This window comes from Rhea pennata, chromosome 10 (assembly GCF_028389875.1).
Source record: "Rhea pennata isolate bPtePen1 chromosome 10, bPtePen1.pri, whole genome shotgun sequence".
Taxonomy (NCBI): domain Eukaryota; kingdom Metazoa; phylum Chordata; class Aves; order Rheiformes; family Rheidae; genus Rhea; species Rhea pennata.
The window spans coordinates 8238888-8254333 of NC_084672.1; the positions used below are offsets into that span (position 1 = coordinate 8238888).

The 15446-nt window shown below is 41.6% G+C and overlaps 1 protein-coding gene across 1 annotated transcript in view; it reads left to right on the forward strand.

Moving 5' to 3' along the window:
- The window catches only part of AGBL1 (AGBL carboxypeptidase 1), a 290148-nt gene that overhangs the window by 189726 nt on the left and 84976 nt on the right, over window positions 1–15446 (forward strand). Inside the window, exon 23 of the mRNA XM_062584021.1 lies at window positions 6473–6636. Within this exon, the coding sequence (XP_062440005.1) occupies window positions 6473–6636 (164 nt within the window). The remainder of the gene's footprint in view (window positions 1–6472; window positions 6637–15446) is intronic.

Genomic DNA, 15446 nt, shown 5'->3' on the forward strand with positions numbered 1-15446 from the left:
TCATGGGGATGAGAGGGAAAGGATCCAAGGTTCCCCCGCTGCTATTTATAAAACACGGAGTTTTTATGATAGAAGGTACTGTGGAAGCTACCAGTATTGTTACTTTAAGCAGTGAAAGCCACACAGAAGCATATCCAGGTGTGGTGTAGTGTAATACAATAAGATGAGGGCACTTCATGAAATTAAGATGCAATAACTACTTCTTTATATAACACAAAATTAACCTGTGGAACCCTGCTGTGGATAGCATTATGAAGACAAATACCTTACTATTTTTTTTTTTTTTTGAAAAAAAAGGTTAGACACTTTATGAATAGCATCTACATTTATATAAGCCAGAACAAAATTATAAGCATCATAAAATAATTTATTTCAAGATATGATCACCAGCAAGGATTGAGAAATTATTTTATTCCTGTAGTGAAATAATGACCAAACTGGATAAATTTATAGCTGAAAATCAGGCGTAGGTAGGCCGAGATTCGTGTTATCTTTCTGTACGCTGAAGTTATTTACACAGGCAAACTTCTAAGTGGAAGCGCAGAAGGAGGCAAAGTAATCCAGGGATTAGGCTGCCAAATTAGGATTTGCAAAAGTTCAGCTTCTTGCTTTCTCAGACTGCTTTTTAAAGCAAATTCATTTGACACAGGTTCTCAGGTATACTTAAAGCTCTATCTTGCATTTAATCTTTAGATACCTCAGGCTGCAACCTGTCTGTGGCTTGTGCGAGGGTGCACAGTTTTCAGCTAGCAGAAGAAAGTCTGTATGTGTGCGAACGTCATGAATATACTACTGATGAATTTTTCAAGGTGTTGTCTGATGGGGTAATAACAGTTAACCTGAAGCAAATACTGGGAGCCCAGTGGAGGAAGTGCGTTCCTGGATAAAGCGCTTGGTTGCCGTTTCTGTAAGGGAGCTTTGTTTCATCGCATTGCCCCGGAGTCCCTGTGTGACCCTAGTTCACTTTCCTGACAGCCAAATAGGAGGCTTAAATATCCTGCAGCAGAGTTTGTTTTCCTTTAGGAAGCACTGGTAATGCCCGTTGCTTTTGTTGTCTCTTATCAAAGGCTTGTCCTCACTGTTGCTTCCAAAAGCGCTTGTCATCCCCTGCTTCCTCCGCATGCAATAACTGACTAGTCAGTAAAGTGAGACTTGTGCATTAGCAGCGTACAGGTAACCGTTTGGATTGCACTGTGCAGGCAAACTCCTCCTGCCCAGAGCTGCCTGCAACGCTTGGATCAGAACTTAATAAACTCCTGACCCGGTCGGTATGAGTCAGTGCATGCTCCTCCAAAGCGCTCAGTTCTGGCCTGGCATATCATTCATTCAGCCTATTCAGTTACGTTTGAAAAGGCACCGGGGGAAGGAGTGAAAGATTGGTCAGTGTCTGCAAAGAGAGCGGTAATATGTTAATGATAGCCCAGGTCCATCCAAAGCCTAAAAATAGCTTCTTAGCATTTCACATGATAATGAGTGGGTCAGAAAACCAATGTACCAGTCTACTGGAAAGCAAGAGCTCTGGAAGAAATAGGAATAGTGTCTTTCCACCTGTAAGGTTTGTGTATGTCCAGGGGGAAACTGTCTTTTTTTTTTTTTTTTTTTTTTGACTCCCGAGTTAGCCACTTTTTATGATTATGCCCCACATAAAGCATAGCCTGTCCTAGTCATACTCAAGAAGCAGTCTGACAAAGCTGGGCTCTCTGCCACCTGCACCACTGCCAGTTACCTGCTCCACTGCTTCCACCCATTATCTAATGGGTGTGGAAATATCCAACTGGTACTGCTCTGCATGAGTATGTGGGCTTTGAGACGGTGGAGAGTTAGACCCAGCATCCATATCCCAGAATAGTTTGCTGCTTATTGACAGGAATCATGAGATGGCAGAGTTTGGCATAAGGTGGTCGAGCCAAGTAAGTGGTCAGCTAAGGTTGGCAAATTCAATTCTAATAGAGTTTGTTTGCCTCCTCCAATGTATTATGAGCTTACGGCATGCTGAGGATGGAGTGGGAAGGAAAAGGGAAAAGTATGGAGATGGACCAGACAAAAGGCAAGTCAGCACAGGGGAAAGAAGGGTGAAGTGATCCTCTCTCCGTGGTAGCCCTGGAAAAATTAATCCAAATAGTTATTTGGCCTGTAAAATTTCAGCACAAATTTTTCTCTCTGCTGAATCCCTAGCTCTTATGTGAGAAGAAAGTTTGGATCTCTGTTCAGCAGGTGGGGGGTGAAGGGGTGAAGGAATATTTGCTCTTCCCATTCACTCCATCCCCTGAACAATCCAGTTTATGATTTCCATATCTTTACCTAGGTAAAGAGTCCATTTAAAAAAAAATAATAAAAAAGTCTCTATTTCTGTTCCCAAGATGTTTGCTCAGCCCCAGCTCAGGCAAAACACTAGCTGAGTTCAGCAAAAGTTTTGCCAGAGAGTTCAAGGCAAGCTGGGCCTTGTTTCCTTGCTGTATGTCAAAGTACCAGATGTAACGAGGACAAGACTTTTGGAGTGAAGCGCACCTCTGCTACAGTGAGAAGGCTGTAAAGTATCCCATTAGCTTTCCTCTTGTTTTCGTTCCTCTACACTGACATCCACTGACCTCAGCAACCCTACCCTCTTTCTCATCCTTTTATCTCTCCCTTCCTTTTATCTTCTCTCTCTAACTCCAGTCCCTCTCATCTTTCTATCTAGAAATTTTTCCTAGCCTATTTTTTTTCTAGCATCCTCTGCCTTTTCTGCTCACTTAATCCTCTTGAAATTCTTTGGCCCAAATACCTGTCCTCTCCACTCCATCTCTTTTGCGTGTCGTACCTGCTGCTTAGGGAGCTCTGAAGCATGAGAAGATCTGGCTTGTTCCCTACTATCCTAGTTGCCTAAGCAGCCAGTTTCCCCAGCGTGTGCCTACACGTTTTGATTCACAGGGGATGAAAGGATGGTATCTTTCGGATCTGGTCCAAGCTAAACTTAAGGCTGCAGACGTACCGGGCACCAAATATTTCATTCAGCTCTCTGTTTTATCCTCTACAGCCTCTAAATGGTTTCTATTCGTATTCTGACTGAGAGCTTGCTGATGGAACTGGTGGGAAACCAGACTGTCAATTTATTTATACCCAGCCTTGGTACATAACCATTGTGCATGTGCAAAGCTATTGAGATGCAGAGAGAATACTCTGTATGTGTGTATGTATATGCACTGACTGGAAGTGAGTTTGCAGGGAAAAGCTGTTGCCCCAAGGTTGAATAAGCGAGCAAAAGTGTGAGAAAATGTTGCGGTGGCCTTGCTGTGTGCCAGGGATCCCTTCTCTCTGAATCCAGGAAACCATTGCTGTCTCAATAATCTTTTGACTATTTGTGTTTATTAATAATCTTCTAACTCTTTTAAGTTGAGGCTCTGGTTTAACTAGTTACCTAGTTAAATTCCTAATTTAACTTCTGAAGTCCTTTTACCTTCTTTAACGGTATCTATGTGTTGGGAAACTATTGCTGCATTTGGCTGTGGGAGTTTCTAAAGCATACGAGTAATGAACATTGAAGTTTTTCCATTGCTTTGGCACTTATTCTGTGAAACATTTTGAGAGCAATTTGAGAGATGTTGGAAACATCTAGTTGTGTGTTTTTTTTTTTTAATTGATATGATTCGACCAGTTTTAGTTGATAATAATTGTATTGCCAATGTCTCGGCCAAACAATATGTCAAGGATTTCTTTTTTTCCCTGCTCTTCAGTTTCCTGTTACTGTGACTGTGTGTCCGTTAGGAGATCCAGGTGAGCATCCTGTTGCCCCAGGTGCTACCTCAGCAACAATTTTGGCAGAAAAAGCAAGAAATATACTGGTTGAACTAGACTAGAAGTTAATAGACTAAATATTTACTTCATTCATCTATTACCAGCCTCTGGAATTAGCTTCTTAGTATAAAAAATAAAAACATCCCAGATTTGGAGAGGATTAGGTATCGACTCCTCCCATGCTGTCTGCTCTGGTTGAAAACATGACAAGGGATTAGCAAAGGTTGTTAAGAAGTTTTCTCTGCGATAGCCAGGGAACAGTTAATCTGTTATCTCACATCAAGATGCCCCAAAGGCTGCCTGAGAGGGCCCCTGGGACCAGTGGACGTACTTGTATTGTGCAGTGGAGCGTGAGGCATCAAGCTGACGCTGGTCCAAACTGGTATTTTCATGTAACAGAGCGTAACTGTGTGGAGACAGGAGCTGATCCTCACAGCTGGATAGCTTTATTAGCGTGTCCCTGAGCTAATTAGGGCTGGCTAGCTTGTCTGCAGTGTTCTGCTGCAGAGATGCTATTTCCTGTGTTAGAATTTGCTCGGTTGCTGCTGGCTTGGAAGTCTTTGCACTGCTACTCGGCGGGATGTGCCCAAAGGAAGGCAGAGCTGAAGAGCATCGTACTGGAGAGAAAGATGGGCTCACAGAGAGTCCGGACCGGCAGGGCGCTGCGGGGAGATGAGGCAGGGTAAAGCGGCTTACTCCTGTAAGGCTGTGGCAACCAGACCCTGTACTGTCACTATACGTAGAAGCAGCGCAGCTTCGCTGCCGTGGAAAGGTGTTTCTTACCAGCGTGTTATCCAAACCAAAGGTGCGCTACCTCTGCTAATGACTCTTCTCTTCTGTCTTGCATTTCCCACACTCTCTTCTTGTGTGTTTTTATATTGCACAGTTACAAGAGAAATGCCCAGACACCAGGCTTGCATTTTAGCCATCCAGATGGGACTGGCTGCCAACCACTGCATCAGCTCCTTGTATTGCAGGCAGATGCTGTCAGTAACATTAGTTTGATCCGTCTGCTCTGTCAACAGCTTCAAATCTAACGAGAGGCAAACTACACACCTTCAGCTTACGCCTGAAAGCAGTGGAGGGAGGAAGGCGAGGAAGAGAATTAACTGAGTTAGCAGAGTTTAAAAGAGTCTGTCAGTGTTTCAAGTGAATAAAGTGTGTTAACGAGTAATCCTGTAGCTGAGGTTTCCAGTTGTTGCTCCTGAGCTGTCTGGTATCAAAGCAATATGGGTCTATCATACAGCAGCTAACTTCAGTGCATGAGCAATTACTGTCTGAGGCTTCTCAGGTATATTATAGTTTTATTATTATTATTTCTCTGCTCACAGTTTGCTGAGGCCTCTTCATATCCTGAATAAAGCCCGAAGGAAACATAAAGCCACAGGCTGAGTTTTAGCGCAGTCGCTGCTCAGCATCTCCCGGATTGATAGGCATTTAGTGTGTTGCCTTGGTCTTGGAAGCAGGGCCCTCAGATGCACCCCAGGGAATGCCTCAAGATGTTCTCTGTATTTTTTGGCCCCTGAACAGATAACTCTTTTGCTGTAGAAATAACATATTTTTGCTCAGAAATGTCACTGCATCTGCCTGCCCATTGTAACTCTACTGCACTAAGAACCTTAAGTGTTTTAAAGTAAAATAACAAAATGTTTAGGAATCTATGCAGAACTGCTTAACACTCTTTTTTTTTTTTTTTTTTTTTTTTTTTTTTTTTTTTTTTTGCATTCATGACCCTTCATTCTCATAAATTTTTCCCTCTGTTTTATTAAGACTATTAATTATTGATATACTTTTTGTACCTGCATTTTGCCTGGCAAAGTTTGCGGTGCAGGTGAATAGGATGGGAGAAGAAAGTGTCAGGGAATTTATGTATTTTGATAAAAATACCGTAAGAGACTGTCCAGAGAGCAGAAGTCAGTTCTCAAGAGACCCTAGTAGAGGTTTGAGCACAAGAGTACAGGCCACACTGGCACGGAGCACACACCTTGCATATGGCTATTCTCAGGGTAGTGAGTGGGGGCTTCTGACAGCTGATCCACAATTTGGAGAAGTCCCTTGAAAGATGATGCTGAAAATCCAAATTCTCTTTGTGCATCTCTGTCTCTGCATGTCTCTGCTAGAGAGAGACAAGCTTTTAATAGACTGTGAAATTCCTCAGAGGTGTTTGTTATTTTGCAATTACTTTGCTATTGATTTTCTTAAGCTATTCATAACTTGTTAAAGATCTTTCTCTTTTCCCTTTTCATCTCTACCACTGCCCAGTGTTTACAATCACAGAGCTATTTTGTTTCCCATTGCTTAGGGAGATGACTTTTAAACAGAGAGAAAGAAAAAATGAATATTAATGACTTGTAGAGCTGGATTTACAGACAGATCCTGCTAAGGTCTGATCCTAATTCTTACAATGAGTTCTGCAAATGTAATCAAGCCACTTGAACTGTTTGCCTCTACTTCCTTATTTTAAAAATAGAATAGCACTCTTTTCGAGTAGCTACTGTAGAGAAAGAGCTGTCAGTGCATTTATGAATGGCTCTAAGGGAAAATTTCTGTGTGTAGCAAGTGTGAACCCCTTACTCAGAATGAAAGAATATGAATAAGAACATTAATAAGAGTTGTCTGTCTTCTGCAAAACTAACTCATCTCTATGCACCTGTGAATTTCGAACTCAGCATTGTGGCTTTCTGCCTTTCTCCATCAGGGTCTGCAGCTGGGAACTCAGGAACTGGAGGAAATGGGAAGCAAGTTTTGCCTTGGTCTGCTCATCCTGCATCTCAAATCCTTGCCCTGCAGCAAGAAAGTGATGGCACAGGCAGCACTCCTGCTGGATCTGGAGGAGGAGATAACAGACCTCCGAGCACGCAGGTCAGTGATAGGAGTATTCAGAGGCTTCTTCTGTAAGTCAAGTTGGGAGGGATGCGTTCTGGGCTTAGATTCACAGAAATGACTCTGCTCGTGGCTGAGATCTGCGTGTTGGGACCTGGAGTGTATTGAGAGTTACTGGAAACAGAGACAGTGGAATCCTGAAGAAACTTCTTAAGCAGTGGCTCCCTGCCCTGCAGTCATCCACATGGTAAAACAGCTGAAAGAAAGGAACGTGGTTTATATGTTTCTACCAATTTCAATTTTTCCTCTAAAACTGGTTACTAGAGCATGGGGATAGTGCTACTGTGAAAAAATTTGTCAGCAGGGGACATTCTTCTGCTCAGTGAGGTCTCAGGTGGTGTTTTGTCCACCTCAGATCCTCCACGGCAGGGACTTCTTACAAGGGAAATGTCCTTTTTTTTTTTTCCTTTTTTTTTTTTTTTTTTTTCTTTTTTTGAGTTGCAGGATAGGCAATAAATATTCAGATTCACAAAGGAGTTTGTCAACAAAATTCAGAATCTATAGGCCTGATTATGCGACGATTCTTCTAGATGTTACTTGTGTCTCAGTGTATGGAGTCCTGCAGATATTTAGAGCGTAGGTTTGTGGCTTTTTGGTGTATAGGAAGAAGTCAAGATACTACAGCTCATTTAGGAGATGCTTTTACAAATCACTAAATTCTCTTACTAGCTTGATTCTTTTAATGGGATGTATGTGAGATCACCCCAGTATGAAGAGATGGGGAATTTGGCCTGGATAAATGCCACAGGATGGGACTCTTCGACTTGGATGTGTGATGAAGCAGACATAAGCTCTTTCTAGGTTATCCTTACCTGCTATTGCTATGTGCAGTCATTAAATTGATGTTCTTTTGAGACCAACGGACAAACGAACTTAGCGATAGAGTATGATTTGAGGCTCTTCAGTAGGTCTGTTATTAAAGGGTTCCCTCAACTTCATTAATGAAAGTGCAAGTTTTTTAGTTGCAGAAATGTCCCCATAACTTAAGGGGGGACTTCCATTATCCCCCCTCCCTTCAGGAATACTAAAGTCATTACCACCATGTGTTCCTTGGGCTGGAAGCCATTTTTACAAGCTTGTTCATGATTTTTAATGAAAAACGAAGAAAAAAAAAAGGAATGAAAAATATTGACTTCCTTTGGGTTAGCTGTGCTAAGTTGCATGTGTGAATGTATAAATGAAGCAATTAATGTGTTTCCTAAACAACTATGTTGTAGATAGCTGTTTGACAAGTCATTGGTGTGTCTTTAGAAATAGCCACTGAAGCCTGGCCAGGCAGATGATTTGAGATATAAATCAACACTCTTCCTCTGGAACTAGAGCTAGAAGAACCTTTGCATGAAAATAATGTCTGTTCTGGGAAGGAAAACATTTAACCCTGACTAGTCTCAGATACTGAAAAAAAGTCACTTGGTCACACTGACTCAGCAAGCATTTCCCACGAACTTTGTAGTTTTCTGTTGCTGTTTTCTTCAACTGCCTTTGTATTAGTGGACATTCACTCCCTTTTTTTCAGTGTTGTGTATTATTAGAACTGTACCAAAATAATAGTAAGAAGCTTTCTAATCACAAATATTTTTAAAGAAAATTAAAAGAAAATACCTTACTTGATAAAATTCCCAATTTGTTCTGAATGGGTCCATTATGGATAAAAGCAAAGCCTCCTTGTCACTTTGTTTTTCCAGCGTTAGTAATTCCATATCATCCACTGATGAAAGCCAATGTGGCAGTTACTTGTTCGTTTTCACACCACTGGGTGAAATTGCAGGTTTGTGGATAGCTTAGGTGCAGCATGTTGCCATTTGTGGACCAGGTAAATTGTTTAATCCCACTTTCAGATATGCTGTTACAGTAGCTTGCTGCAGGAAGTAGGGGGAAGAGAAGCACAGGAACTGGGCAGTTTGCTAACTAATCCTATCTTTTAGTAATATATCATTGGGAATGATTTTGTAGTATGTTGAATCTGATTCAGCAAATGAGTGTTTTGTTCTGAGTTTCTGTGAGTCTAGTCAAGAGAATTGCATAATTTGTTTTCAGTGGGAATAGGAGCCCTACAGGAATGAGTGGATGAATGCAGAATACAGAGGGCACCCTTATAAGCAGGAGGACAGCTCTTTCTACGTCTCCTTTTCCATTCACAAACTTTGAAGTAAAAAGATGATTCTCCATCAAAACAGGTCTCTGCAGGAAGCTGAAGGGTATATGTGTTTACCATTTAGTTAATCTTACTCCATATATATTAAGTCTGATCTTGCTCAGGTAGCACAAGGGGGTCACTGAAACCTTCTTTAGCTTGCAACTTACTTGTGATAGGTCATTACACCACTGGAAATTATTCTCTGTTGCCTCCCAGACTAAAGCCATCTTTTGATTTAAGAAGAATTGAGTGTTGGTAGTTTAAAACTCATTCTGTTGTCTTCTGTGGTTACCACAAAAACTCATGGTATCTTTGAATGTTTTATATACTTTGCTACTTCTGAGAGTGAAAGTAGATGTGTGTGGAAATACTGAATTATTTTTACCTTTGCTAAAACACAGTCAGACCTGGGGATCCTGCAGATGCAACACAGGAGAAATCAAGCAGGTGAAGTTTAGGTGGATTCATTATACCATATTTTTCTTATATTCTCTACATCTTGAACAGAGGTGGCTTTAAACAGCTCACAAGCAATCTATATTCCAGAAACCTGCACTGTCCTGTTCCCAGGAAATAATACAAGTGATAGATATCTAAGTAGAAAGCCATGGCTCTGACTATAGCTAATGCTTTTTGCCAAAGAAAACTGTGCCAAGGTCTCTCCTGCTGACATTTCTAGCAAAGGAAGGTTATGCACATCAGTGACTCTTATTGGAGAAGTACTCGCTGGTGACAAGAGAAAATGATTGGTATTGTCCAACCCTGATGCAAATAGAATCTTTATTTAGTTGGTGGGGTTCTGTTTTGCTGAAAACAGCCTGAAATTATACTGTGTCATGCATTGCACAGTGCTTACGTTAAATACATCTGTCTGTCTAATGTTTCCTACATACGCGTTTCTGAAGTGCTTGTCTCTGTAGCACTCTAGGTGACGGGTGAAGCCATGGAACAAGAAGTTAATCCTGCACTGGATATAGTTGACTCCCAGATAAAATGCCCTCATGTAAAGTCATACAGATCACAATCTGTAAAGTCAGAGGTCTTCTCTGTTGTGAAATCTCTGTAGTTTGTCTCCTGCATTTGTCTCCCTTTGCCCTGGTGTCTGGTGTATGTGGCACTGACTTGGCACCTCAGTATCTCCCACTGACAGCAAACATTTCCACCTGTCAAGGCTTGTATCTGTAAGTGTCTTTTAATTTTCCCTTTCTTCAGATTGTCTCTGGTTGTTTTGCAGCCTTATTCTTTCCATGCTGCTCTGAAGGAGATGGAGGAACAGGCTGGGTCCTGCCTGCTTCCCTGGCATAAGCTGTTTGTTGTGCACTGTATATAGTTCTGTCAGAATCAGTGGTCAGTAAATTGCAGAAGCTGTCAGGGATGTGACTGGTCTAATGGGGGCATCCCATGTGTATGGAGGGTTTCTTGCACCAGATCAGACCAGTGGTCTGTTGTGTTCAGTATACTGTCTCCACTGAGCCACAGAAAGGTAGAAGAGACCTTTAGTGGACTAAACTACAGTTTGCTACACAGGTAGAAGTGTCTTCCTGATATCAGTCTACAGTTTCTTTCCCTTAAAGCACAAACAAGAGTCAGAGTAATTTACAAACATGACTAGGGTAACTGTGGACTACGTTTCCAGCAGTGGCAGAATAACAAAGTACCTGCATCTGAGAATAAATAAATAAGAGGCTGGACTTGAAATTTCCATCAGCAGGGCTAGACAGCTGGTAGTACAGTGAAGTAATTCCTCTAAAACCAAGAAATCACTGGACAGCAGGAAGTTTGCCTAACAGCTTTATACCACTGGTCCTCAACATGCCTATATGACAGCGCTTTCAGGAACATGCCAAAATCTGGGGAAGGTGTAAGATAACAGTGCACTGTAGAGCTACAATGTGTAATTGCTCCAGGAAGAGGGACAGGGAAGTGCTGCTTTCTCCCAGTATGTCACCCAGCTGTCTCTGTTGTGCTGGGTACAACACAGACCAGGGGCTGTGTTAAGTTCCACCTAATTACCAAGGTGAACATACTTTAGGCTGCCTTAAAGAACAACAGTCAGCTCCTGAGATTATTCTCTTTGGTACTGAAGTGACATTGCATGATTTCTGGATCACTTGCAAATGGTTGTCTATGCTAGGTCTAAGGTATTTATTCTATGAACCTTCTGCAGTAAATTCCAAGTCCCTTTTCCATACTTTCCTTCTCAACACAAAGCTCCCACAAGACCAATTTAGGAACTCAAGTTGTTTGTGGCTTTCTTTTCACAAGCACTATTTAGGTGTTGTTCTGCATTGATAGCCATTTTTCCATAGGCGTGCAATAGGGTCTTTGCTACAGACCACTCTGCTAAGGTCTAAGGCAAAATTTGTGGACAGTTTACTGTGCGTTATAGCCTTCTCCTTCCAAAAACAAAACAGCGAATCAGATACTCACATGGGCATTTTATTCTGCTCACTCTCAAAGGCATAATTTGGCCTCACAAGCGTACTGTTGCCGTGCCCCAGGAATAATCGCTAATTTTGCATTTCCAGCCTCCCTACAGTGCCTTGCAGTCCACTTGGGCATTCAGGAGTTCTGTGCTGAGAAAACGAAATGCCAGCATGTGCTTCAGACGTCATGTTTTTGATAACAGATTTCATGCCTCATTTGCTGTAGAAGTGATTAGGTTTTAGTTAACGCTGTCTAGGTAACTTCACATTTGTCATGACCGTGAAGAGATGGGAAGTGACTGCTTGCTTAAAGCAGATTGGAGAGAGAGAAAGCAAGAGTAACCCCCTGCATCATAGTTATCCTCCCCTTCCTTCGGTGTGGTTTGAACTGATGGCATGTTCTCCTCTACCCTTCAGGTAATGCTTGGAAGTGTTTTGCAGACGCTGCAACAGTTGTAGCCATTTGTTCATGAGACAGGACTTGCATGTTGACACGGGACTTTACAAAGTCATTAGACATTTTCTATTGACTCAGATACTATTCATCTCCTGTGTTTCTCCATCATAATCATACCCTTTCTAAGCAGAGCCACGTTTCTTCCCACTTTAGATGGTAAATATGTCTAGCTCTGCTAGCAATCAAAAACAGAATGCTTAATTGCTACTCTGGTCCTTTGTCTAGATGTAATCTTTTCATCCTCCTTTTGCTGAGCACAGTCAGATTGGCCAGTATATGGATGAGAAATCCAAGAACTGACAGGAAGGATCTGCAGGTCAGTAGAAACTGTGCTTCCTCTTGTTCTATACTGTATTGATGCACCACTATGATGCCAGATGGTATCGAGCTGTTGGATTTTCCATCTTTTCACTACAATACACCCTTCCCTGATTATGGTTGTGCAAGCAGTTCCACTTGTCGTTTGAATTGTGTGGCTGAAGTGTGTTTCAGATCAAACTTAAGTGAATTTGGAGAAATGGGGTAGATGAAGAAAAAAGTTTAAACAACAAACATTTATACATTGAACAAAACCTGTTCATGTCATCTGAGGCATCTTTGAACGGTCTTTGAATAGCATAAATGCAGCATTATGCTTCTGCACCATGATAGTAAATGACTCCCTAGCCTAGTGGTTTGAATCTTCCTGTAGTTAGAGAAATACAGGTTCCATCCTTTGCTGTGGTAAATACTCATTTTGATTATAGAAACCAGAACACACTTTAGCTGAAGGTTTTGAATGCAAAATAATCCACCCCCCTGCAGAGTAGAGTTCCCTGTCACCTGGCTTTGAGTGTTACAGCAGCTGTGGTATCAGGTCTCTTTGAACAGACTAGACAGGTGGGGTCTGGGGAGTCGCCTGACACCTGGATGAAGATGGAAGTGCTCTTCCATCATTTGGTGAATCTACAAGGGGGAAAAGACTGCCATGTCATGATGGTGGTGCAGAATATGGAGCAAGAATTTCTAGTGTATTTCATATGATGTTCTTGTGGGCACAGTGTAACACTGATGGTGTGTGTCAGGTAGGAGCGTATCTGGAGCTGGGCTTTGGAGTGGTTTCACATTACTGTACCAATTAGGATCAGGAGTTCAGGCAATCCTTTAACTTTGAACTGTCTTAAAACACTCTCCAGTTGATCTTTCATAGTGATACTGCAAAAGAGTGTTATCTTCTTGCCCAATAGGGTCTGAATACACATGACCTAAAACCTTGCTGCCTCTGTCATACAGAGGAAAAAGCTCAAATACTGAGCTCAGCTCTGTCACAGACTTTGTATTTCACTGTCACTATATGCCTTTGTGATCATGCTTGCTACATAAGAAAGTGAAGCTTCTTCCAGCCACCCCTTCATCCTTCTCATTCTGCACTCTTCAGCATCTCTCCCTTCTTATTAGAAGAATATAAGCCCCCAGTGATTTCTTCAGAGGTCCTGCTGAGCAGCACAGCCTGTAATGAATGCATTTGGTATTTAGAAGGCCTGCATGTAGCTGTTCACAGGTAAGCCACTGTAATTCAGCAACTTTTCATTAACGCTTTCCAGAGCTGTCCCTATTTTCTTCCTATTGATTTTTATTATTACTATGAAATATCTTGAGAGCTGCACAGCTTTTGTTGATTGTTATCAGAAACCAGCCCCAGCTATGCCAGGCTGAGTACAATTATTCACACTTATTTCAGATGTAATTAATTTATCATTTAATAGTTAAAGACTAGCAACTTAAATAGCAACAGAAAGGAAGGAAAGGAAAAAAGCAAATAGAAGAGAAAGAAATGGTAAAAGGAACTTCAAACACATACAAAAACACTGCTTGCTATTGTGTCTGTCTGAGGTTATTCAAATCATTGTACACATACAGATCTGACTGGACTGCAGATAATGAACTTGTATATATTCAGCAGAACAAATGGACTCTGCATTGCTCTTTCTGTGAGACATATTGATATAGTTCTCCCAGGTATTAGACATTTTCATATTGATTAGGAGCATCTATTTCTGTGGTGCAGTCCTTTTGCCTTAAGACTAAACATGAAATATGAATGCCAGTGGGGCCATATACATGCTGGGATAGAAAAATAAAGCTGATTGCTAGCAGGGGTTCAGAAGTGATTCACCGTTATGGAGTGTCCCCCAAATGAATGTATTATGAGGGATGTACGTGATCCTCATGGCCTTTATAGACCAGAATAATGCTTTCATTGGAACAGGACGGATGGTCTCCCCTAGAAGGGCAAGAAGTGACCTTGTCTCAGACAGGAATGGTCTAGATAGACTGGTCATGTTGAGCATAGCTTGGAGTGAGACTTCAAACTGAACATGGTGTGGTTCTAGTGTGGAAAAGGCAGGATTTAGAATACTATATATACTTCTGTATTGGCTGTTTGTTTAGTACAGCAGTAGCTGAAACACCACTCGAGTTAGATCTGGGACTCTGGCACAATAGTGCGAGAAGACAACTTTGTCAGTGCAACTCTGTTGATGATCTTTGTCATTTATTTTCATCTATTTGACCAAATTCAGAGCAAATTCAGAGGGTGTGAATGAACAAGGCATTCCTGAGGTGGGAATCTTTTATTTATTTATTTATTTTTATTTCTGGAGGGATGCATGAATAAATAAGGTTATACCAAAAGGTCTTGTTGCTGTAGTGTTTCCATGTGGTACTTTTTCAAATGGGGTTCCCAGATGCCAAAGAACTTCAGAGACTTGTGAAAAACAAAGAATGGGCAGATCTTTCATACAGATACGTGCTCTTGTATGTTCTTTTGGGTAGGGAAAAACAATAGTGTTACTAATTGGGATGGTAGTTAAATAAAATGCAGTCCCAGCCCTTCCCAGCCCTTTGGAAGAAAGCACATTTCTATGAAAGTAGAGTGTATTTTTTTTCTCTGATGAGTTATCTTTATTGTAATTATCACTTAAGGTGACCTTTAATTAATCTGTCCATAGCTCCCAATAGAATCTTTTGAAAAACTCACTCATGTGGGAGAAAATTAGATTTGGTGAGGGTCAAAACAGGCTTTACCTCCCACCCTGACCTCTTGCATGCTAGAGATTTAATCATGGGATGTAAATCACAGGACAAGAGCCTTTCAGCGTTTGGAGTTCTCATCTCTCTTGAACCCAGCAAAGGGGCCCAGATGTCTGAGCATCACAGAATTTAAAAGCAAATTGAAACGAATCCCAAGGACCTGTGAGACTGCCACCCATCAGGAACATGAGAGCCTCACAGTCCTCCTGCACAGTAATGATGGTGAGAGCGGTGCATGCATTTCTAATACCTAAAGATTTCCTGTCATGGGCAAAATACTGGAACAGAAGGAGCTGAATCCCCTTTAAAACCACCACTGGCACCCAGTTTTTCCCCAGAACAGAAGTTTCTACCTCTTAAATGACCCAGAAAAGAAGAGCTAAGGAGAGCCAAATGGTTCTGATGGAATGATACTCCCAGACATACAGTGTCACCATCTCTTGTTTCCTTTCTCTGCAGAGGGAACAAGAGAGCATACATTTTGCTTTCAAGGCAACTATTTCTGCTTTCAAGACCAATTGCATGTCCTTTTGGTCTGTTGCCCAGCCTGTAAGTGAGAGTCTGACCAAGCTCTCTCTAGAGTGGTGACAGCAAGCACTTGCCATCTAGGAGCAAATCAGAAAACTTAGCAAGACAGAAGAGAAACTAAATGGTTAAAGGAAGAGAGAAGATGGAGAAATTCATAATTAAAGCTGAT